The 23,675-nt window shown below is 58.9% G+C and overlaps 2 protein-coding genes across 10 annotated transcripts; both read left to right on the top strand.

Annotated features, from left to right (window-relative positions):
* The first annotated feature begins 5,898 nt into the window (after positions 1 to 5,898).
* On the top strand, positions 5,899 to 8,034 carry CDK2AP2 (cyclin dependent kinase 2 associated protein 2). 2 transcript variants are annotated; one of them, XM_003273942.3, is made up of 4 exons: positions 5,899 to 6,529; positions 6,841 to 6,938; positions 7,033 to 7,165; positions 7,518 to 8,034. In XM_003273942.3, exons 1-4 carry the CDS (start codon positions 6,448 to 6,450, stop codon positions 7,583 to 7,585), a joined length of 381 nt encoding a protein of 126 aa, XP_003273990.1. In that variant the 5' UTR covers positions 5,899 to 6,447; the 3' UTR covers positions 7,586 to 8,034. The 2 variants fall into 2 exon arrangements, with proteins under 2 accessions (XP_003273990.1, XP_004087899.1); XM_004087851.3 differs by having other exon boundaries at positions 6,368 to 6,670.
* Positions 8,035 to 8,273: 239 nt separating this feature from the next.
* PITPNM1 (phosphatidylinositol transfer protein membrane associated 1) lies at positions 8,274 to 22,990 on the top strand. Of its 8 annotated transcripts, none has more exons than XM_030811341.1 (24): positions 8,274 to 8,355; positions 10,315 to 10,433; positions 11,818 to 12,032; positions 12,123 to 12,244; positions 12,456 to 12,680; positions 14,131 to 14,457; positions 14,543 to 14,638; positions 14,722 to 14,829; positions 15,739 to 15,800; positions 15,894 to 16,144; positions 16,419 to 16,608; positions 16,717 to 16,824; positions 17,064 to 17,221; positions 17,307 to 17,512; positions 18,399 to 18,569; positions 19,148 to 19,312; positions 19,525 to 19,673; positions 19,794 to 19,904; positions 20,374 to 20,490; positions 20,664 to 20,812; positions 20,897 to 21,046; positions 21,144 to 21,327; positions 21,673 to 21,801; positions 22,453 to 22,990. In XM_030811341.1, the coding sequence occupies exons 2-24, from the start codon at positions 10,356 to 10,358 to the stop codon at positions 22,714 to 22,716; spliced, it is 3,735 nt and encodes a 1,244-aa protein (XP_030667201.1). In that variant the 5' UTR covers positions 8,274 to 8,355; positions 10,315 to 10,355; the 3' UTR covers positions 22,717 to 22,990. The 8 variants fall into 8 exon arrangements, with proteins under 8 accessions (XP_030667201.1, XP_030667200.1, XP_030667202.1 ...); XM_030811340.1 differs by lacking the exon at positions 8,274 to 8,355 and adding an exon at positions 9,142 to 9,339; XM_030811342.1 differs by lacking the exon at positions 8,274 to 8,355 and adding an exon at positions 9,657 to 9,742.
* The last annotated feature ends 685 nt before the right edge of the window (positions 22,991 to 23,675 follow it).

Genomic DNA, 23,675 nt, shown 5'->3' with positions numbered 1-23,675 from the left:
GACGGAGGATGGCATGAGCCCAGGAGTTGGATGCAGCAGTGAGCCATGACCACACCACTGCACTCCAGCCTGGGCAAAGAGCAAGACCCTGAATAAAAAATAAAAAATAAAATATAAACACAAAAAGTTGGTCAGGAGTGTTGGCTCACGCCTGTAATCCCAGCACTTTGGAAGGCCAAGGTGGGTCGATCCACCTGTGGTCAGGAGTTCAAGACCAGCCTGGCCAACATGGTGAAACCCCATCTCTATTAAAAATACAAAAATTAGCTGGGCGTGGCGGCGCGCACTTGTAGTTCCAGCTACTGGGGAGGCGGAGGCAGGAGAATCGCTTGAACCCGAGTGGCAGAAGTTGCAGTGAGCTGAGATTGTGCCACTGCACTCCTGCCTGGGTGACACAGCGAGGCTCCATCTCAAAAAAACACAAAAACAAAAAGTTTCCTCATACAGAAGAGTTTCACTACCCTATGCCTCACCTATTCAGTTCCACTCCTTCTACCCCAGGCCCCAGCAATCACGGTTCAACTTCTGTATAGTTTTCCCTTTTCCAGAATGTCACAGAATTGGAATCATATAGTATGTGGCTTTTTCAGACTGGCTTCTTTCACTTAGCAATATGCATTTAAGGTTTATTGACGTCTTTTCATGGCTAGATAGGCGATTTCCTTCATTGCCCAATAATATTCCATTGTATGGATATGTCAGTTTGTTTATCCATTCACCTATGTTTTTTTTCTTTTTTTTGAGACAGCGTCTCACTTTGTCACCCAGGCTGGAGTGCAATGGCGCGATCTCGGCTGACTGCAACCTCTGCCTCCCAGGTTCAAGTGATTCTCCTGCCTCAGCCTCCCTAGTAGCTGGGATTACAGGCAACCGCCATCATCGCTGGCTAATTTTTGTATTTTTAGTAGAGAAGGGGTTTCTCCATGTTGGTCAGGCTGGTCTTGAACTCCTGACCTTAGGTGATCCACCTGCTTCGACCTCCCAAAGTGCTGGGATTCCAGGCGTGAGCCACCGTGCCTAGCCTCATTCACCTATTAAAGGGCATCTCGTTGCTTCCAGTTTTGGAGATTATGAAACTGCTATAAACATTCACATGCACGTGTTTTTGTGTGCTCATACATTTTCAAATCAGTTGGGTCAATACCCAGGAACACAACTGCTGGATCACAGAGTAAGTCTATGTTTAGTTTTGGAAGAAGCCACCAAACCATCTTCCAAAATGGCTGTACCATTCTGCATCCCTACCAACAGTAAATGCGAGTCCCTGCTGCTCCACACCCTTGCCAGCAACTGACATTGTCAGGTTTTGGATTTTAGCCATTCTAACAAGAATGTAGCAGTATCAACTTGTTCATCCATATTTTTTTTTTTTTTTTGAGACAGAGTCTCACTGTGTCACCCAGGCTGGAGTGCAATGGCACAATCTCGGCTCACTGCAAGCTCCGCCTCCCAGGCTCAAGAGATTCTCCTGCCTCAGCCTCCCAAGTAGCTGGGACTATGGGCACGCGTCACCACGCCTGGCTAATTTTTTGTATTTTTAGTAGAGACGGGATTTCACCATGTTAGCCAGGATGGTCTCAATCTCCTGACCTCGTGATCCACCCGCCTCGGCCTCCCAAAGTGCTGGGATTACAGGCGTGAGCCACTGCGCAAAGTTGAAAGGATTGTACAGAAATACAATGCTGGTCACTAAGATGAAGTTTTAATTCACTGGGAAAGCCAACAAGAGCCCATCTATGGGCTGAATTTAGCAATGGTTAAAGGCTCCAAAATCCAGGGGATGAGCTGTGGGTCTGAGGGCTGAGACCAGAGGGGAGCCCCTGAAGTGTTGTACCAAGGAACCTGTGCTATCTTCCCCCGAGGTAGACAGAGTCCTCTCTCTAAGATAGGCCACAGTTGTCACCACCCACCTCCCTCAAGGAATTCTGTGCCCCTCCTGCCATAGCCCACTGCTCCAAGGAGGAGGGACATCTGAGCCTGCTGTAGGGCCAAGCCAGTGGCTCCTGCCTGTAATCCCAGCACTTTGGGAGGCTGAGGCAGGAGGACTGCTTGAGCCCAGGAGGTCAAGACTGCAGTGAGCCATGTTTGCACCACTGCACTCAAGTCTGGGTGACAGGGTAAGACCCTGTCTCAAAAATAAATAAATAAATATAAATGAATTAATTCAAGGTTCAACCCCTCAGGCACCTCCCAAGCAAACTCCTTCCCCCAAACATAGGTGTTATGGACTAAATGTGTCTCTCCAAAATTCATATGCTGAAGCCTAACTCCCAGTGTGGCTGTGTTTGGAGATGGACCGCTAAGGAAGTAATTAAGGTTAAATGAGGCCATAAGGGTAGGGCCCTGATTTGATAGGATTAGTGTCCTTTTTTGTTTTTTTACTTTTTTATTTTTTTAAGACAGGGTCTTGCTCTGTTGCCCAGGCTGGAGTGCAGTTGCATGATCACGGCTCACTGCAGCCTCAACCTCTTGGGCTCAAGCGATCCTCCCACCTCAGCCTCCCAAGTAGCTGGGACTACAGGCACATGCCACCATGCCAGGCTAATTTTTGTATTTTTTGTAGAGACAGAGTCTCACTATGTTGCCCAGGCTGGTCTTGAACTCCTAAGCTGAAGCAATGCTCCCGCCTTAGCTTACCAGTGTGCTGGGATTACAGGAGTCACCCACCGAGCCTGGTCCTTCTTTTGTTTTTTAGATGTGGGGTCTCACTGTGTTGCCCAGGCTGGACTCAAACTTCTGGGCTCAATCAAGTCTTCCATGTGAGCTCCCAAGTAGCTGAGATTACAGCCTTGTACCTCCCTGCCCAGCTTCCAGGATTAACGTACTTATAAGAAGAGACACCAGAAAGCTTGTTCTTTCTCTCTGCACCAAGGAGCACATATGAAGACATAGCCAGAAGTGGCTATTTACAAGCCAGGAAGGGAGCCCTCACCAGAAACCGACTGTGCTAGCATCCTGATCTCAAACTTGGAGCCTCCAGAACCATGAGAAAATAAATTTTAGGCCGGGCGCGGTGGCTCACGCTTGTAATCCCAGCACTTTGGGAGGCAAGGCGGGCGGATCACGAGGTCAGGAGATCAAGACCACGGTGAAACTCCGTCTCTACTAAAAAATACAAAAAATTAGCCGGGCGTGGTAGCGGGCGCCTGTAGTCCCAGCTACTCGGAGAGGCTGAGGCAGGAGAATGGCGTGAACCCAGGAGGCAGAGCTTGCAGTGAGCCGAGATTGTGCCACTGCACTCCAGGCTGGGCAACAAAGCGAGACTCCATCTCAAAAAAAAAAAAAAAAGAAAAGAAATTTTAGTTGTTTAAGCCACCCAGTCTATGGTATTTTGTTTTGTTTGTGGAATTAGGCCAGTGGCTATTGCCTGTAATCCCAGCACTTTGAGAGGCTGAGGCAACAGGATTGTTTGAGCCCAGGAGGTCAAGGCTGCAGTAACTAATAGAATGGGCAGTGGAGAAAGTAGGAAGGTCTAAGGTGTGGAAGTGTCAGAGGCGTTTGAACCAGAGCAGCTCCATCTTGAATAGGAGCTGGGTAAAATGAGGCTGAGACCTACTGGGCTGCATTCCCAGATGGTTAAGGCATTCTAAGTCACAGGATGAGATAGGAGGTCAGCACAAGACACAGGTCATAAATACCGTGCTGATAAAACAGGTTGCAGTAAAGAGGCCAGCCAAAACCCACTAAAACCAAGATAGTGATGAGAATGACCTCTGGTCGTCCTCACTGCTGCACTCCCATCTGTAAACTGATGCCATGGCAATGTCAGGCAGTTACCCTATATGGTCTAAAACGGGGAGGCATGAATAATCCACCCCTTGTTTAGCATATCATCAAGAAATAACCAGAAAAATGGGCAACCAGTAGCACTTGGGCCTGCTCTGTCCGTAGCCATTCTTTTATTCCTTTACTTTCTTAATAAACTTGCTTTCACTTTACTCTGTGGACTCACCCTAAATTATTTCTTGTGCAAGATCCAAGAACCCTCTGGTGGGATACGGATCTAAACCCCTTTCCTGTAACAGAAGGAGTTGGGGCTTGGTGGTTTCCAAAGGAGGTGTAACCCTCAGTGGCTCCTCTTCACCTACTATCCACAGTAGATTTCTCTGAAGCGCACCCTCAGTGCCACCGGTAGGAGCAGAAGACCTTGGGTGACCTGATCAACATCTTTTCTTTTTAACAGTAGTTGAGTCTGAATATGTATTAGAAAACTATAAATAGTGAGCACATGATTAAATGGACATTATTCCTTTTCCTTTCTATTTAAGATTTTTTAAAAATGAATTAATTACAAGGAAATGTTAAATAGATGGCAAAACTGATGGAGTTTTCCTAATGGCTGGAGTTAGGGAAGCACTGGACTCCGTGGTCAACTCAGCTTCCTTACATCCAGGTCACCTAAGGTCCCCTTCCTGCCCCTGTGGTTATTTCCACGGCTCTACCTCCACTTCCCAGTGAACTCTCCAGCAGAAAAAAAAAAGGCTGGTTCTCAAACACATGTTGTGCTCTCCCATTTCCCAAGATTTTGCACACGCCAGTCCCTCTACCTGGAGTGTCCCGTCGGTCTCTGCTTCCACCCCCTCCTACTCAAATGCCACCTGGTCTGCAGAGATTTCTGTGATGCCACCCAGCAGGCCCTTCCTCTAAGTTCCAATGCACCCTGTCCCGTTCTCCCTTGTGGCCACTGACTTACTGCAATGTAAAGAAGACGTTGCTTCCCTATCTCAGAGTATAAGACCTCCTTGAGTACAGAGGCCATGGCCTGTTCATTTCTGTAACCTCAATGTTCAGCACAAGGCATGGGACGGAGGAGGGAGTCAGAACATGGTTTTTGTGTGTTTTTTGGGGGGGGGTTTTTTGAGGTGGAGTCTTGCCCTGTCGCCCAGGCTGGAGTGCAATGGCACCATCTTGGCTCACTGCAACCTCTTTTCAAATCGATTCTCCTGCCTCAGCTTCCCAAGTAGCTGGGATTACAGGCACCCGCCACCACATCCAGATAATTTTTGTATTTTTAGTAGAGACGGGGGTTTCACCATGTTGGCCAGGCTAGTCTTGAACTCCTGACCTCGTGATCCGCCCACCTCGGCCTCCCAAAGTGCTGGGATTACAGGCGTGAGCCACCGCGCTCGGCCAGAACATGCTTGTTGGATGAATGAATGAATGACTGTCCTAGAGATGAAGATCTACAAAGCTGGGAGCATGAAGATACACAAGGCCAGAGAAGTTTGAGTTTGGAGAAGGAGCCTGGGAGAAAGGGTTAGGGAGTGGAGGAGGGTCTGAGGTCTAAGCCTGTGGGGAGTGAGACTTGAGGGGAGGGGTCTGAGTGGTGGAGTGAAAAGGTATGGGGGCCCTGTGGGACAGGAAGGCGGAGAATGAAACAACAAGCACTTTATGACTATTCATTTAATCCACACAACCCAATGAGATCGTCATTTTCCCCATTTTATGGATGGGGAAACTGAGGCATACTGAGGTGAGAAACTTGCCTGGGGGAAATCGCTAGTGGGGGTGGTGCTGAGATTTGAACCCAGGTGGTTGGCTCCAGTCGGTGCTCTTGACCAGTTTGGTCCGGGTACCGGCACACAAGTAATCCCGAAGGTTTGCCCTACGGCCATTGTCACTAACTGAGGCAGCGGCGCGGGGCCTTGGGGGTGCGGGTAAAGGGGTCTTTGAGGTCGCCCTCAGACCTGAGGACGAGCCAAGCCGCAGGAAGAACGGTACGTGGCGGCATCCATGAGGGGCCTGTTGCCATGGGAACAAACGCAGGCCTCGGGCGGGCGCATGCGCAGATCGGGGAGAGGGTGTTGAACCGGTGAAAGGTGACGTAAAAGCGCACGGGGTGGGGCGCAGGGCTCGGGACGTCAAAGCTCTGCGTCCTTCGGCCCCCAGAGCGGAGAAGCGCGCAAGGCAGCGGTGACAGCGGCGACGGCAGCGGCGACAGCAACCCCTGCTGGGCCGAAACTGGGCAGAGCGGAGCAGACGTCTGAAGCAGCGCGAGTGAGGCGCGAGGGTAGCGCCTGCGCCCGAAAAGACCCCTCGGCGCGAACCGGCAGCCCAGTCCCGGGTCCCGGTTCCCGAGGCCCCGCCTCTAGGGCCTGGGGACTAATCGGATTGAGAGCGCGCCGGCCCGGGCCGCGAACTCGCCAATTGCGGAGGGCGGTGGCCACCGCCCAATCCGGAGCAGACAGGTGCGAGGTCCGGAAGGCGGAGGCCAATCGGCGGCGGTTGCGACCTGCTGGGGCAGGTCTCGGCCAATAAGGAGGCTCGAGTGACATCTTCGCGCACCAATCGGGAGTGAGGGAGCATTCGTGCCCGCTCGCCCTTCCGGCCAGACCTCTATTTACCAGGGGCGTGCAGCCCGCTTGCCAATCAGAGCGCGGCTGAGCGGCCCGGCAGCCAACCCCCGAGGAGCGGCCGGCTGGCGTCCGCCGCGCCCAGGAGTTGGGGATGTCCTACAAACCCATCGCCCCTGCTCCCAGCAGCACCCCTGGCTCCAGCACCCCTGGGCCGGGCACCCCGGTCCCTACAGGTGAGGATCCAGCTCCACCCCTACTCGCCTGCCGGGCGGTCGAGGTCTCGAAGAGAAGACGGCCTGAGTTCTGCAATACTGGGCCTGCCGCCTACCCTCGCTGAGCCTCAGTTTGCTGGCCTGTGAAGTGGGCGTGGTCACGTAAGGGCTTGTAGGTGGAGCGCAGTGGGAGGGATTTGTCCCTGAAGTTGATCAGCATGGAATGAAGCATCCTTTGGAGGGAATCGGGCGAACCCGGTCCTGGGCTTGGAAAAGCTGGGAGGCGGCGTCCCTGCCCCGCGCTGACCTCTTATTCGCGCCTGTTGCTGCAGGAAGCGTCCCGTCGCCGTCGGGCTCAGTGCCAGGAGCCGGCGCTCCTTTTAGACCGCTGTTTAACGACTTTGGACCGCCTTCCATGGGCTACGTGCAGGTGAGTGGGGCCAAAGCCTTGCTTATAGATGCGGACTGGAGTCCTCCTCCCCGCCAGGTGCCTGAGCTAACTGCCCTGTTCTCTTTTAACATAGGCGATGAAGCCACCCGGCGCCCAGGGCTCCCAGAGCACCTACACGGACCTGCTGTCAGTCATAGAGGAGATGGGCAAAGAGATCCGGCCCACCTATGCTGGCAGCAAGAGCGCCATGGAGCGCCTGAAGAGAGGTAAGTGAGGCCAGGCCGCCCTGCTCAGGAAACCGACACGGGACTATCCTTCATTAGGGAAGGAAGGACATCTGGAGGCCACCTGAGCCAAGCCTAGAGGAGGTCCAGTATTACTACCAGAGAGGTGTTTTAAATCGAATTGAAATTGAGTCCATTTCCAGGGAAGATCCTGGGAATTTGTATTTCAACAGGGCAACCTTGAGGATTAACCAAACCTCTAATCTCATCTAGCCGTCATTAGATTTGAATTTCTCTTGCCGAAAGGGGAAAGGGAGTGGGGAGGCAGGGGTCCTCCTCTGGAGGGCAGTGGGTGGGGCTGTGGAGGGTTGCTGAGACCCCACCCCACCCCCAGGTATCATCCATGCCCGAGCCCTAGTCAGAGAGTGCCTGGCAGAGACAGAGCGGAACGCCCGCACGTAACAGGAAGCGCCTCGGCCTCAGCGTCTGGACCTTTCCGGCCACTGCAGAGCACCCGCTTCTCCCTGGCCTTCATCCTGAGTTGCACTAACCATCCTGGGCGTCCTGTCCTGTGTCCCTTGGTGGGTCCCCTCCAGGAACCAAGGAGCGGCCCTCCAGGTGGCAGCACTAAGGACACCCCCCCACAACAAGAGTTAGCAGCGAGGTCCCCATGAGTCCCACCCATGACCTGCCGACAGTGTTGTCCACCGGAACTTTCTGTGGCCCCTACCACTCAGCCCTTCCCAGCACTTCTCCCACTTTGTCCCGAGCCTCCTTCTCCCCCAGCAGGGGCTCAGGCCTGGCACCTCCCTGCCTTGTGTCCTGAGCCATAGTGACTCTTTTATCTGTGTGTCTTTTGCTAAATATACCCTTTTTATATTAATAAAAGATGATTTGGAGTTGTGCTGTCAGCTCTGAGCCTTTCTGGGTCTGGTTCTTCAGCTAAGCCTGGGTGGGCCAGGCAGAGAAAGGGGAATAGGAGACTATGGATGGGGAGCGTGTGACTAAATGAGGTTTGACTTGCCTCTGTGGGCCATCAGCCTCTGGTGGGACCCGGGCCCTCTCCGCCCCAGCCGTGGCGCTGAGAGCCCTGGGCCTTCCTATGGTGCCACCAGGGGGCAGCACAGGGCCTGGCTGCTTCCACAGCCCTTGGCGCTGTGGGCAGCCTGGGCCTGGAGGGTGCTTCCTCTGGATTGGCGGTGATGCCTGGCAGCATGGAAATGCCAGTTCACGTAAGCCACTCCCTCACACGCCCTAATGCCCTGACAACACCCCAGCCTCTGAATCAGCCCTGAAGGTCTCTGACTTCTCAGAGAGAATGGGCACTGCTGCTTCCAGCACTTGGCCTCAGTGTCAAGGGGAGAGGCTGGCGGGGTGCTGCCGTCACTGCCCCAGCACCTTGTAGCAGGCTGGGTGGGATCCCATGAACCCAGCCTTGGGGTTGCCTCGTGAGGCCTTTGCCCAGACTCCGGGTGGCTGGGTGACCAGACTTGTGGACCCGGAAGGCAGAGGTGGGGGAGGCTTTGTGGCACCATGCAGGGGCTAGCCCAGCCACTCAGAGTGACAGCCCGCTTCTGCCTGGGCGTGTAGCTGAGTGACCGTAGAGGCCTGGGGCCCTGGAGCCGAGCCCAGCCCTAGGTGGAGGCACGTCAGAGCCACCAGCTTCTGGCTAGACTGGTGGGGAGGCATTTCCTTTACCCTGGGTCCCAAATCTAAGGACTGCAGAGGGTGAGGAGAGTGGGCCTGAGACCCCCCATATCAAACCATCCTGTCACTGCACACAGGAGGGCTGGGCTAGGGTGGAAATAGGAACTAAGAGTCTTCGGGGACCCCAATCAGCACAGAGGGACTAGGAAGAGCCAGAATTTAGGCAATGGCCTTTTTCCCACTGCCGGGGGGAAGGAAGGCAGGGGCCTGCCTCCCTGTCTCCTCCGCTGCAGGCGGGGCTGCCCGGACCCCGCCGGGGTGGGGAGGGCCAGCCGGGCCCAGGAAGGGGGCGGGGCGGCCGCAGTGACGCGGCGGGCGGCGGGGAGGGACGGCAGGGGCGCCGGCGGGCGGATCGAGAGGAAGGTCGGGGCCATGGGCCGGCACTGCGCCTCGGGAGGGTCCGGCCACCGCTGGAACCCGAGGCCGGGGCTGGGGGCGCTCCGGGCTCCGACCCACGGGCCGGCCGGCCCTGCCCGGGCTGGGTGAGGGGCGCCCGCCTCAAGCTAGAGGTGAGCCGGGACGTCAGCAGGCGGGCCAAGAGCGCGGCAGGGGACCGGGACGCCGGCGAGCAGAGGGAAGTGGGGACAACGGGGCCTCTCGCTTGCTCGCGGGGCGCGAGTGGGGGATGGAAGAGTGCCTGCAGCGGAACCTCGGTGCCAGTCTGGGGCGCAGGTGGGCGGAGCGGGTCTCCAAGGCCAGGGCCTGTGGGATACCAAGTGGAGCCACTCTGGCCTCAGCCTGAAGAGGGCTCATCCCCCGGGAAGAGGACGGGGTGGCTGCCTAGGCGCGTGGAGAGCCGGCGAGGGCCGGGGGTCCAGGAAGGATGCTGGGAGGGGGAGGTCGAGGACCCGGCTGCCCTCTATGTAAAAGAAGGCAGATCTGGAGGGCGGAGGGGATTACTGGTCCCGGAAGGTAAGTTCGGGTGCAGGTCGTGGGGAACCCTGGCAGAGATGCTGGCCGCACGGGGCCACTCCGCGCAGAGACACTCGGGAACAAAGCTCTAGGTGGACGTCCGAGAGTGGGGGACCTGGGACCCCGCCGACTCCGGGAAGGAGATGCAGGGGGCGGGTCCCCAAGGGGCCGATCGCGGAAGGCGGGCCCGGAAGGAGGGGCCCCGGAGCTTCGGGGGCGCGCCCCCGAGGGATGCCGTTTCCTGGGGTTAGGACGCGGTCGCAGCGGGAGAGGCGAGGTGGCCCTCCCGCCCGCCGGCCGGAGCTTGGCGCTCCGGGGGGCTCGCGTCAGCGCGCGGTTGCCATGGCGACGGGCGGGCGGGGGGCGGGGGCTGCGCGGAAAAGAGGTCAGCGCTCAGCCTCGCTGCGGCTCCCGGCCCCGGCGGCGCGGGCGGCGGCGCTGGGCTCGCCTCTGCCTCTCCCGCCGCGGGCCCGGACATGGGGTCCCGTGGCCTGAGCCCCTCGGCCGGCGCGCAGGGCTCGTGGCCGCGCGCAGCCTCCCCGCACTGACTGTCGCGCCGTGCCCTGCGCCAGGAGGAGCGGAGGCCGCGCGCGGCTCGCCGAGCGCCTTCAGGATGCTCATCAAGGAATACCACATTCTGCTGCCCATGAGCCTGGACGAGTACCAGGTGGCCCAGCTCTACATGATCCAGGTGAGGGCGGCGGGGAGAGGGCACCCGGGCAAGAGGTGGAGCCCCGCCGACCCCGCCAGCCCTGCCCCGGGGCTGGGACCGGCTGGGAGCCCGGAGGAGACAAGAGAGGCCCCCCTTCAGATGTGGGGATGGGGAAGGGCTGTGGGAAGAGGAGCAGGAGGTCCGAGTGGTGCTTCCCACCCGCTAAGTGCCCAGCCCTCCTCTGATCTCCTGTAATCCTCCTCAGGATCTATAATCCCATCGGGGAAGGAAAAAGCGCCCAGGAGGCGGCAAGAATGAGGAGGGGGGCCTCCGCGGCAAAGGAGGGCGGGAGGGGGTCTGGAGAAGTGCAGGGTCCTGGCCATCCCTGGAGGTCAGGGAGATGGGGTGAGGACCAGGTGCCAAACCTGGAGCAGGCACAGGGCAGCAAGGATCGGAGGGCGAGGGGGCTCTGGGGTAGGGCAGTGAGAAGAGTGGGCCAGGGCAGGCCCTCAGCAGTGGCCGGGTTGGTGCAGAGCTTGGGGGAGTCCGCTCCAGATCTATCCCCAGAACAGCAGGACCAGAATCTCATAAAGCAAGAGGGCCTGGACCCCGCCTCGGGCTTGAAAGGGCCATCTGAGCCCCAGAGCGATAGAAGGCAGGATCTGGGGGCTCTCAAGCTCTGAGGGGTGTGGCGGAGCTGGGATTGGGAGGCGGCCAGGGCCTCCCAGAGAGGGAGGGGGCCAGGGTTAGGGCCTCTGAGAGCTGGAGGCCCCTTTTCCTCTCGTTGTCCCTTCTTCCTTGCCAGCCACCCCAGCCTCCTTGCCACCCGCCAGCACATCCAGTATGCTCCCACCTTGGAGCTGCACTGGCTTCCCCTGCCTTGAGCACCTCCTCCTACCTCACCGCCTTAAAGTCATGTTCAAGCCATGGTCACATTATGTTATTAGCAAGGCCTTCCCTGACTATCAGATCAGAACTGCCGCCCCCAGCCCTGATCACCCGTACCCTACTCTAGGCTTTCTTTTCCTATAGCACCTAGCGCCTTCTAACACACCATATAATTTGCTTTTTCCTTTTGTCTGTCTCCTTCCACTAGAATGTAAGTTCCACGAGGGCAGGGGTCTTTGTTCTATTCATCAATATATCTCAATTGATATAATCCCAAACACTGCCTGGAGTGGAGCAGACACTCAATGAATACATGAATGACTGAATTGAGTGCTGGGTTGCAGACCCCATGCGGGGCTGGGCTGCATCTGTGATTCTGATCCCAGGGAGCTTTGGTGGGGCAGGGTCTGGTTTCAGGGAGTTGAAAAGGCTGGGACCAGGGCCCCAGAGCTGTGTAGAACACCAGGCTGAGCTGGGGATCCCAGACGCTAAGCTGGGGCTGAGCTCCCCTGTTCTGCTCTCCCTCGGGCCACAGAAAAAGAGCCGGGAGGAGTCTAGTGGTGAGGGCAGCGGCGTGGAGATCCTGGCCAACCGGCCCTACACAGATGGGCCCGGGGGCAGCGGGCAGTACACACACAAGGTGTACCATGTGGGATCCCACATCCCAGGCTGGTTCCGGGCACTGCTGCCCAAGGCTGCCCTGCAGGTAGAAGAGGAATCCTGGAATGCCTACCCCTACACCCGAACCCGGTGAGTGGGTGAGGTGGGCATGGTCTGAGGCCAGCAGGGGAGCGGCCCTGGTGGGTACAGCAGTGAGCCTCATCCGTGCCTTCTGCCCAGGTACACCTGCCCTTTCGTGGAGAAATTCTCCATTGAAATCGAGACCTATTACCTGCCTGATGGGGGGCAGCAGCCAAACGTCTTCAACCTGAGCGGGGCCGAGAGGAGACAGCGCATCCTGGGTGAGGCCTTGGAGCTATGGGGGGACCCTGGCGCCCCTCTCAGGCTCCTGGCTGCCTCAGTGGGCAGCCTCTGAGAAGTCCCAGCCCTCTTCAGGCCTCATGGTCCTATCTGCAAAAGGACGGGAACTGTCTGTCACCCAGTCCCAAGAGGGTGCCAGGAGCGGGGGCTCAAAGGGGCTGGCGCTGCTCAATGCTTGCCGAACTCCCTCAGACACCATCGACATCGTGCGGGATGCAGTGGCCCCAGGCGAGTACAAAGCAGAAGAGGACCCCCGGCTATACCGCTCGGTCAAGACGGGCCGAGGGCCACTGTCTGATGACTGGGCTCGGACGGCGGCACAGACGGGGCCCCTTATGTGTGCCTATAAGCTGTGCAAGGTTGAGTTCCGCTACTGGGGCATGCAAGCCAAGATCGAGCAGTTCATCCATGATGTAGGTGAGCACCCAGCTGCGGGAGGTCCCACTTACCCAGCATGCCCCAGACCCCGTGTTTAGGGCCAGGGATGCTCCCATCCACTGGGGACACAGAGGCGGAAAGCCATCATTTCCATTTGAGGTGGGGAGCACTAGGGCAGAGGCGGCCGCACAGCCTAGCCAGGCATCCACAGAGCAGGAAGCTGGTAATATGATCTACAAGGTCCATACTGGCTCTGACATTCAGAAATGCTGCTGCTTCCATTAAGATTCTAAGATTCTCCATCATCCTATGAGTTGGATGAGACTTAGAGACGCTCAGGAAGGTCACCGACTCTAACTGGCAGCATGCTAAGGAGTGCAGGCTGAGGCTGTGACTCATGTCATTCTCTCTGGGATTCCCCCCCTCCACTCCCAGTTTCTAGTGTTCCAGCCTTTGGCCCTGGTGTTCAGGAGCCCCAGTCCCACACCTCCCCTCAACCTGACGCCACCACGCCTACAGCTCAGCCCTGCCTCAGTGCCCAGGTCATCTGCACACAGAGAGATGGTCCCTAGTTGGAGAGGCCAGCAGCCTGGCTTCTGTCCCCTACTGACCCCCACCCCATGGTACCTCCAGCAAGGCACTGGCCATCTCTGCACTTTAAATTTCTCTTCAGTAAATGAGGAAGAGGTTGAGTCAGATATGAAGAGGTAATACTGACAGTGATTGCAACACACAGACCCATGGCTAATTACTTTTTGTGCAAGATCTCCCTTAACACCCACAACAGCCCACCAGGTAATGATGATGATTATTCCCATTTTACAGGTGAGGAAATTCAGCTTAGAGAATAATGAGGACTGCTTGTCTTGCATTTGGAAAAATACCAAAAAGCACAAATAAGAAAATTAAAATCACCCACATATAGCCACTACTAAGATTCTGATATATCTCCTCACAGAAGTTTATAATTATCATTCAACCATCATTACTTTATTTCCTAGATATTTTAGAGTTTCTAACTTTATTCTTCTGCTTAAGATAAAAATATCCCAGAATGGGTATCATCTTTCGCTACAACCTTCATTGAGTGCCAACACTTCCATTAACTATTAACATCTTCATTAACCATCAACAGTTTCATTAACTGTTAAACCCTTAATTAACTGTTAATTCCTCAGAAGTCACAGGAAGCCAGCCAAAAGCAAAAACAAGCATTGGTCCCTGCTTTTGGAGTGATGGGGTGGGGACAGTGCTGAGAGTTAGGGTGTGCAGAGAGACAGGAAAGGCAGTGGGCGGGGGGGAGTCAGGCAGGAAGACAAATGCCCCACTTTCCACTCCCATTCCTGGACTGCACTGGCCCTGCCCTACTTTGTGGCTCTGGGTGGGTGGTGTCCCCAGGGGAGCCATTATCCAACCTCAAGGCTGGGCACGTGGCTGCGGTGGCAGGGAAGCGGGGGAGGGGGCAGTTCCGACGCCTGGGCACCTGCAGGTCTGCGTCGGGTGATGCTGCGGGCCCACCGCCAGGCCTGGTGCTGGCAGGATGAGTGGACAGAGCTGAGCATGGCTGACATCCGGGCACTGGAAGAGGAGACTGCTCGCATGCTGGCCCAGCGCATGGCCAAGTGCAACACAGGCAGTGAGAGGTCTGAGGCCCAGCCCCCCGGGAAACCAAGCACCGAGGCCCGGGCTGGGGCCAGCAACACTGGCACCTCCGATGGGCCTGAGGCCCCCCCTGGCCCAGATGCCTCCCCCGATGCCAGCTTTGGGAAGCAGTGGTCCTCATCCTCCCGTTCCTCCTACTCATCCCAACATGGAGGTGAGGCTGGGGCACAGGGATGGGAGGAACGACCCTCCCCAGGCTGGGCTCCTGGGCTGAGGCTGAGGCTGAGCCGGCCCGACAGGGGCTGTGTCTCCCCAGAGCTTGTCCGAGTGGCGCATGCAGAACATTGCCCGAGACTCCGAGAACAGCTCTGAGGAAGAGTTCTTTGATGCCCACGGTCAGCACTGAGGCCCTTTTTGGGAGTGGGGATGTCCCCGAGCAGCTCCTCCCACCCCATGACACAGCCCCCTGTCCCCTCAGAAGGCTTCTCGGACAGTGAGGAGGTCTTCCCCAAGGAGATGACCAAGTGGAACTCCAATGACTTCATCGACGCCTTTGCCTCCCCAATGGAGGTGGAGGGAACGCCAGGTAAAGATCCCGCCTAGGACACCGGCCCCCAGCACCCGTGTACGGCAGATCATAAGTTTAATGGCATCTTAAGATGAGAGGCAATCTGAAGAGGTGCTCATTAAATACATAGACGAATAATGAATGGTGGATGGATGGATGGATGGGTAGATGGATGGATGGATGGATGAATGGTTGGGTGGGTGGATGGATGGATGGGTGGGTGGGTGGATTGATGGATGGATGGGTGGATGGATGGATGGATGGATGGTTGGGTGGGTGGATGGGTGGGTGGGTGGATGGGTGGATGGTTGGGTGGGTGGATGGACGGATGGGTGGGTCGATGGATGGATGGGTGGGTGGGTAAATAAGTGGATGGATGGATGATTAGAATGTAGTCATGATTCAGAAATAGCACTAAGAATGAAGGAATTAATTTGGACTCCCTGAATGCTTCACGTGAGAGGTGATGTCTATGCTAGCTTTGGAAGACTTGGGCCAGCACTGTCCAGCAGAACTTCTAGGTCTGTGCTGCCCAAGGCAATAACCACCAGCCACACTGGCTCCCAGGCACTGAAAATGGGGCTAGTGTGACTGAGGAACTGAGGTTTTTATGTATTATATTTTAATTCATTTAAATTTAAATGGCCACTTGTGGCTAATGGCTACCACATTGGACAGGGCAGGGTTAGAGAAGTTTGCCAGGCAAACAGGCATTGTGTGGAGAGGCAGCCCTGACTGCAATAAGACGAGTGGGAGCAAAGGCCTGGAAAAGCAAACTCACCTGGGAGAGCTGGTGGGAGGAGAAGTTTGGAGGAAGGTAGGGACTGGGGGCTTCAGGCAGATGCCAGAACTGGGGTGCCTGAAGTGCCAGATGAGGGGATCCCAGTGGTCCTCTCCATCCCTCTCACTGGCTTCCTTGCCCTACAGAGCCTGGAGCCGAGGCAGCTAAAGGCATTGAGGATGGGGCCCAAGCACCCAGGGACTCAGAGGCGAGTATGGTCAGCCACCCCTTGTCAAAGCTCCCCCTACTCACTGGCCTGGCCACTGCTATGACACCCACTGCACCCCATTGTTCCCCCCAGGGCCTGGATGGAGCCGGGGAGCTGGGGGCTGAGGCATGCGCAGTCCACGCCCTCTTCCTTATCCTGCACAGCGGCAACATCCTGGACTCAGGCCCTGGAGACGCCAACTCCAAGCAGGCAGATGTGCAGACGCTGAGCTCTGCCTTCGAGGCGGTCACCCGCATCCACTTCCCTGAGGCTTTGGGCCATGTGGCGCTGCGACTGGTGCCCTGTCCACCCATCTGTGCCGCTGCCTATGCCCTTGTCTCCAAGTACTAGCCACGGGTGGAATGGCAGGGAACTCGTAGGGTCAGGGAGGCCTTGGGGCAGGGAGGGGGAAGGGGTCAGGAAGCCAGACACCTGGGTCAGTCACTGGCATGGCTGGACCTGTTCTGGAGAATGGCTCCATTTCAGTTGCCTCTTGGGGCTAACGCTCCCCACAGAGGACCCACAGAGCCAGGGCTTGCCAGCAGGCCCAGGGGACTTGGATGGCAGGAGTGGGTCTGGAAGCCCCTCACCCACGCACCACATTTCCTCCTCCTACAGCCTGAGCCCTTACAGCCACGATGGTGACAGCCTGTCCCGCTCCCAAGACCACATTCCACTGGCTGCCCTGCCACTGCTGGCCACCTCATCCTCCCGCTACCAGGGCGCCGTGGCCACCGTCATTGCCCGCACCAACCAGGCCTACTCAGCCTTCCTGCGCTCACCTGAGGGTGCCGGCTTCTGTGGGCAGGTCAGCGGTTAGGGACAGTCCATCTGCTGTCCTCCACTGCAGCCCCCACTGTGGCCTGGCCTGGGTGAGGACAAGGCCTCTCATGATGGTGCCCCTGCTCCCACCCAGGTCGTGCTGATTGGAGATGGTGTTGGTGGCATCCTGGGCTTTGATGCACTCTGCCACAGTGCTAACGCAGGCACCGGGAGTCGGGGCAGCAGCCGCCGTGGGAGCATGGTCAGTATAGCCAAACCCGGCCTCCTCAGGAGCGGAAAGGCCCTCTCCGGCTCTGGGTCTCTGCCCCAGGTGGAATGGGACCCCTCTGCCAGCAGGCAGCCCCCCTGCTGCCCCGCCAGTTCATGTCTTCTCTGGAATTCTGCTCTGCCCAACCCCCAAGCCTCGCTCCTCGCTTCTAAGTAAGTAGAATTCGAATGGTCCCCAGGCCTGAGGATATTTCTGTCCCTTGTTCCATCCAGAACAATGAGCTGCTCTCTCCGGAGTTTGGCCCAGGGCGGGACCCCCTGGCAGATGGTGTGGAAGGCCTGGGTCGGGCCAGCCCAGAACCCTCAGCCTTGCCTCCCCAGCGCATCCCCAGCGACATGGCCAGTCCTGAGCCCGAGGGCTCTCAGAACAGGTGACGTCCCTGCCCCATCGCTCCTGCCCTGGGCACATGATGGACTACAGAGGCAGCAGCACTGAGCACCCCCCCTTCCCCACAGCCTTCAGGCAGCCCCTGCAACCACCTCCTCCGGGGAGCCCCAGCGGGCAAGCACGGCCTCCTGCCCACCCGCTGCCAGTTCCGAGGCACCTGAGGGCCCCAGCAGTGCTGCCCGCCTTGACTTCAAGGTCTCTGGCTTCTTCCTCTTCGGCTCTCCACTGGGCCTGGTACTGGCTCTGCGCAAAACTGTGATGCCCACACTGGAGGGTGAGTCCTAGGGGCTGCAGGGGTGCCTCTAGTCTCTGTCTGCCCCTTCTATGCCCACCTCCTCTGGCCTTCCCTCTCGCCCGAGGCACGAGCAACTTCCCCACTGTACTAATTCAAAGGCCTGGCTGCAGAAGGGGAACCTGAGGCCCAGAAAGAAGGGACTCGCCGAGGGTGAGTCTCCCAAAGCCACTGGGAGGAGCTTCACGCCTGTGGGATGTTCTGCACTAGAAGGGGTCCAGCGGGCACCACGGCAGCAAATCGAAGCCGCTGGTCTCTTCTCAGCCTTTTTTTTTTTTTTTTTTTGAGATGGAGTCTCGCTCTGTCACCCAGACTAGAGTGTCAGTGGCCTGATCTTGCTCACTGCAACCTCCTGGGTTCAAGTGATTCTCCTGCCTCAGCATCCCAAGTAGCTGGGATTACCGGCACCCGCCACCATGCCCAGCTAATTTTTGTATTTTTTTAGTAGAGACAATGTTTTGCCATGTTGGCCAGGCTGGCCTCGAACTCCTGACCTCAGGTAATCCACCCGCCTCTGCCTCCCACAGTGCTGGGATTCCAGGAATGAGCCACTGAATCCAGCTAATTTTTGTATTTTTAATGGAGACGGGGTTTCACCATGTTGGCCGGGCTGTTCTCGAACTTCTGACCTCAAGTGATCCATCTGCTTCTGCCTCCCCCAGTACTGGGATTCCAGGCGTGAGCCACTGTGCCCGGCCCCTGTCTCACTTTAAGCAGGGCCCTACTGACTTCCCAGGGAGTGCAGTTTGGGAACTGCTGGCTCAGGGTCACACCAGACATCAGGGTACTGCTCCCACACCCCCTACCTCCCAGAGTGCCCAGCTGAAGCCCCCACCCCACAATCTTTCTCTATCTTTTGGGTACCCAGTGGCCCAGATGCGCCCAGCCTGTGAGCAGATCTACAACCTCTTCCATGCGGCCGACCCCTGCGCCTCACGCCTCGAGCCCCTGCTGGCCCCAAAGTTCCAGGCCATCGCCCCACTGACTGTGCCCCGCTACCAGAAGTTCCCCCTGGGAGACGGCTCATCCCTGCTGCTGGGTACGCCCCCAAACAAGATAAAGGGGAGAAGGAGGAGGGCACACACAGGAAGGGAGGAGGTAGCAGAAGACATGAGGAGGCTCCCACACAATGGGAAACCTCTCAGGCCACCACTCCCGGGACCAGGAGCTCCTTCCCCCTGGGGGGGTCTGGATCCCCAGGACCCTCTGACCTCCTGGGCCCAGAAGTTGGGTGGGGGAGGTTAGCCAAGCTCGAGAGGGTGCCCCCTGGCAGCATGATGCCGGTGTGCTGCCATACGAGCAGCCAGCATGTGTGTGCTGCTGCATCTGTGGGGGGTGTGCTGCAGGCATGTATTGGGGGTGTGCCCAGGTGTGTATGGGCCAAGCCGGCCTGTGTTGGGCACAGGTGTGCAGCGTCTGGGGCAGTGGCAACAGGCATTCTGGCAGGAGTGCAGCTGGCCACTGGGCTAGCTGAGAGGAGAGAATGCCACAGTGCAGCCTCAGCCAGGACCTGACCAGAGGGGCCACAGGGAAGATGGCAGAGGTGCGGGGAGCCCTGGGTGAGAAGACAGGAGAGCCACCTGGCGGCCCCTGCTGACCTTGCCCTCCTTCCCCCAGCCGACACTCTGCAAACGCACTCCGGCCTCTTTCTGGAGGAGCTGGAGATGCTGGTGCCCTCAACACCCACCTCTACTAGTGGTGCCTTCTGGAAGGGCAGTGAGTTGGCCACTGAGCCCCCAGCCCAGCCAGCCGCCCCCAGCACCACCAGCGAGGTGGTTAAGAGTAAGTCAGCCAGCCTAGGCAGTCCGGCCTGGGGGTGCGGGAGGCCCGTATTCCACCTCCGAAGCCCAGCTGAGAAACCCTTTCCCCCAGCACCCAGCCTGGACTTGGCAAAGAGCAGGCTGGGTGGAAAGGAGGGAGGGAAGAGCACCCGGCACCCAGGCAGATGGGTGTGGGGCAGGAGGCCATCCTGACTCGCTGCCATGGCCGCGCAGTCCTGGAGCGCTGGTGGGGGACCAAGCGGATCGACTACTCGCTGTACTGCCCCGAGGCGCTCACCGCCTTTCCCACCGTCACGCTGCCCCACCTCTTCCACGCCAGCTACTGGGAGTCCGCCGACGTGGTGGCGTTCATCCTGCGCCAGGTGGGCCTGGGAATATGGAATGGGAGATGAGAATGGGACGGGGATGGGCTGCTTTGGGCCGGGGCAGGGACAGCCCTCCCTCCCCTAAGAGACAGAGGCCTCGCCCCCTGTCCCGCGCAGGTGATCGAGAAGGAGCGGCCACAGCTGGCGGAATGCGAGGAGCCATCCATCTACAGCCCGGCCTTCCCCAGGGAGAAGTGGCAGCGAAAACGCACGCAGGTCAAGATCCGGGTAGGTGCCCTGCCCCTCGCCCACTCGCCCACTCACCAGAGAGGCCCCGCCCCTCCCCCCAGCACCCCGCCTCCTCGGGCCCTAGCCGACCCAACTCTCTCCCAGTCCTGCCCCGCCCCTGGGGTCCTGGCTCCACCTCATTGCCCCAGCCCCGCCCCTGGGAACCACTGGTCTCCCCGCCCTCTGCGGCAAGTTTGGGTCTAGGGTCTGGATCTGCGCTGGTCCCCACCTCGCCTCATCCTCTGCATCCCGTCCTGTCACAGCTCTGCTCCTGGAGCCGCGGCCCACACACAGGCTGTCAGGCCGGGGTCCACAAAAGTGCGCCCCCGGGCTTGCCTTTTTCCCCTCAACGCCCCGCCGCTTCTCGGCCCCCACCCCGGGGGTTTGCGTGTGGATCCTCACCTGCTAGCCCTCCCCAAGCATCCCCATCCTTTCCTGGCCGCGGACTCACGCCCTCTGCTCCCTCTAGAACGTCACTTCCAACCACCGGGCGAGCGACACGGTGGTGTGCGAGGGCCGCCCCCAGGTGCTAAGCGGGCGCTTCATGTACGGGCCCCTGGACGTCGTCACGCTAACCGGAGAGAAGGTCAGGACCCAGAGGCCCTGTCGCCTGGTCCCATGGCCCCACCTCCTGTCCTCGGAATAGCTCCTGGTTCCTGGTGGTTGTGCCCCTAGACCCACCCGTCCCCGACGACAGCCCCGCCTCTGCCCTCCTCCATGCAGGGCCCCCATGGACCTCCCGCCCCTTCTCCCCTCCAGGTGGATGTCTACATCATGACACAGCCGCTGTCGGGCAAGTGGATCTACTTTGGCACGGAAGTCACCAATAGCTCGGGCCGCCTCACCTTCCCAGTTCCCCCAGAGCGCGCGCTGGGCATTGGTGTCTACCCCGTGCGCATGGTGGTCAGGTGAGCGCGGCTGGCCAGGCCTCTGCGGGAGGGCTCCGCCAGGCCTCGCCCCGCGCCACTCACGCCCCGCCCCGTGGGCCGCAGGGGCGACCACACCTATGCCGAATGCTGCCTGACTGTGGTGGCCCGCGGCACGGAGGCTGTGGTCTTCAGCATCGACGGCTCCTTCACCGCCAGCGTCTCCATCATGGGCAGCGACCCCAAGGTGCGAGCTGGCGCCGTGGATGTGGTCAGGTAGGAGTTGCCACCGCCACCACCACCACCCATCTCACCGGGGTGACCGGCCCCCCACCCCTGGCCAGCGGAGCTGACCGCTGCCCCCGCCCCACAGGCACTGGCAGGACTCCGGCTACCTGATCGTGTATGTCACAGGCCGGCCGGATATGCAGAAGCACCGCGTGGTGGCCTGGCTATCGCAGCACAACTTCCCCCACGGCGTCGTCTCTTTCTGCGACGGCCTCACCCACGACCCGCTGCGCCAGAAGGCAATGTTTCTGCAGAGCCTGGTGCAGGAGGTGCGGCGGCTGGGGAGGCTCCGGGTCCTGACCCCGCCCCCGCTCCCCCTTACCCCCCACCCCCCGATCAGCGGAGACCCATCTGTTCCCAACCGGATCGGCCCGGGCCCTGCCTGACTGCAGCGGCCGCTGTGGTCCTGCTCCCCTAGTTTGAGAGGCCCCGTGTACTTAGGGGCAACTAGGAAGATGCAGCTGGTCCCGCCCCTGTCCCCGTGGGACTGGGACCTGTCCTCACCTCCGTCTGCCTGGACCCACCCCCAGAACAACCTGGGGAAGCCCAACAGACCCCGCCCCCAGCTGCACGGCTCCGCCCCTGGGGCAGCTGATTGGCATCTCCCGCCACAGGTAGAACTGAACATCGTGGCCGGTTATGGGTCTCCCAAAGATGTGGCTGTATACGCGGCACTGGGCCTGTCCCCAAGCCAGACATACATCGTGGGCCGTGCCGTGCGGAAGCTACAGGCGCAGTGCCAGGTGAGGGCCAAGTGAAGGCCAGGAACAGAACCCCACCAGGGAGCAGGGGCCTGAGTCCCAGGCCTTAGGGACCACAGACTCTGGGAAAGATGTGAGAAGGCCTAACCGGCCTCCAGGGACCCTGGGATCCTCCGAGGACAAGGGCCATGAGCAGCTTGAGCTGCCAGCTGCCAGGCAAGCCAGAGGGGACAGCCCACACTGGAATGTGCTCAAGACCCTAGGCGCTGGTTCCACTCAGCCATGGCTTTCCACTGTGACCTTTCTGAGCCTCAGCTTCCCGTCTGTAAATGGAAATGATCATGGCACTGCCCATGTCAGCTTATGAAGATCACATCATTTACTGTACATCAACAGGCACAGGGCTGGGCACAAAGCAAGTGCTGGCTAAACACTGGCTGCTGTTATTTTTCCTCTAAGACCCCATTTTCCAGATGAGGAGACTGAGACCCAGAGAAGGGCAGAGCTAGGAGCACAGCCAAGGTGCCCTGGCTCCCAGCCTGGGGTCCTGTCTATTGAGAAGGCTTCAGCTCAGGCTGTGCCAAGCCTGCCACCAGTCCCCCAGCCTGCCTCAGGTGCCTCTGGAGGACCGTGGAGGGCAGCGTGTGGGCCCTTGGCCAGCACCCCCTCATCGCTGCCTACCTCTACCCACAGTTCCTGTCAGACGGCTATGTGGCCCACCTGGGCCAGCTGGAAGCGGGCTCACACTCGCATGCCTCCTCGGGACCCCCGAGAGCTGCCTTGGGCAAGAGCAGCTATGGTGTGGCTGCCCCCGTGGACTTCCTGCGCAAACAGAGCCAGCTGCTTCGCTCGAGGGGCCCCAGCCAGGCGGAGCGTGAGGGCCCGGGAACACCACCCACCACCCTGGCACGGGGCAAAGCACGGAGCATCAGCCTGAAGCTGGACAGCGAGGAGTGAGGCCCGCACCACGCCTGGACCTGGGTTATTTATTGACACACCCGAGGGGCCCGAGGGGCTGCGTGTGGGAGGCTGGGGGCCCAGACTTTTGGCCCTAGCGCTGGCCCCCCCAGCCCCACACCCCATATCTCCGTGTGCTCCTCGGTGTTACTTCGCTTTCATATGAGGGGACCCAGCGCCGGGGGGAGGGAGGAGGCTGTGGGTGTGGGCGCAGAGGCTTTTCCAGTGTGTATAAATCCATGAAAATAAACGCCACCTGCACCCCACCCACTCACCCCGTGCCTGGCTTCATAGGGCGGCCAGCCCAGTTCCCACCCACTCGCCCCATGCCTGGCATCACAGGGCGGCCAGCCCAGTTTCCAGTTCAACAGGGGACACTGATGTACACAGAGAGGCCAACACACACCCAGGGCCATCCAGGTCACAGGCAGGGTCAGGATGGGGGCCTGGGCCTCAAAAGGTCTCAAGAAACCCGTGCCCAGGGCCATCCATGTCACAGGCAGGTCAGGATGGGGGCCTGGGCCTCAAAAGATCTCACAAAGCACTCGGCTCTCTCCTCTTTCTGGACAGTCAGCCCACCCCAGCCCGACCCGGCTCACCTCAGCCCCAGCGTAGCTTCTCATGGAAATCCTGCCCCCAGACAGGGAGGCCAGAAGACCGTGGGATCCGAGGCTGGAGGGGGAGGGCAGCACCAGGAGACCACCTCCCTCAGGCGCCCAGCTACCTGGCTTGTACCCACTTCATCTCCCCCTTAAGACTGAGGGCTTCTGGGGCGCCCCAGCCCTGGCCAGCGAGAGACACTTCCTTGGGGAAAGAGCTCATCATAATTTCTCTAACAGGGACACTGAAGCCTCAGAGCTGGCGGGCGGAGGGGCTAGGATTTGAACCCTGATTCTTTGCCTCCCAACAGCCACCCAAGTACCAGGAATGCCAGGTGATGACCCGGCTCTCCCAGTGGA

Source organism: Nomascus leucogenys, chromosome 4 (assembly GCF_006542625.1).
Source record: "Nomascus leucogenys isolate Asia chromosome 4, Asia_NLE_v1, whole genome shotgun sequence".
Taxonomy (NCBI): Eukaryota; Metazoa; Chordata; class Mammalia; order Primates; family Hylobatidae; genus Nomascus; species Nomascus leucogenys.
Note: the sequence above shows the minus strand (reverse complement) of the source record. Positions and strands in the feature narration are given on the sequence as shown.

Bases quoted from the DNA above. Each gene is read 5' to 3' on its own strand.
- CDK2AP2 (XM_003273942.3), top strand. From the start codon at position 6,448: ATGTCCTACAAACCCATCGCCCCTGCTCCCAGCAGCACCCCTGGCTCC. The intron at 6,939-7,032 runs GTGAGTGGGGCC...CTTTTAACATAG, and splicing joins CTTCCATGGGCTACGTGCAG to GCGATGAAGCCACCCGGCGC. The intron at 7,166-7,517 runs GTAAGTGAGGCC...CCCCACCCCCAG, and splicing joins CATGGAGCGCCTGAAGAGAG to GTATCATCCATGCCCGAGCC.
- PITPNM1 (XM_030811341.1), top strand. From the start codon at position 10,356: ATGCTCATCAAGGAATACCACATTCTGCTGCCCATGAGCCTGGACGAG. The intron at 12,033-12,122 runs GTGAGTGGGTGA...CCTTCTGCCCAG, and splicing joins TACCCCTACACCCGAACCCG to GTACACCTGCCCTTTCGTGG. The intron at 15,801-15,893 runs GCGAGTATGGTC...TGTTCCCCCCAG, and splicing joins AAGCACCCAGGGACTCAGAG to GGCCTGGATGGAGCCGGGGA.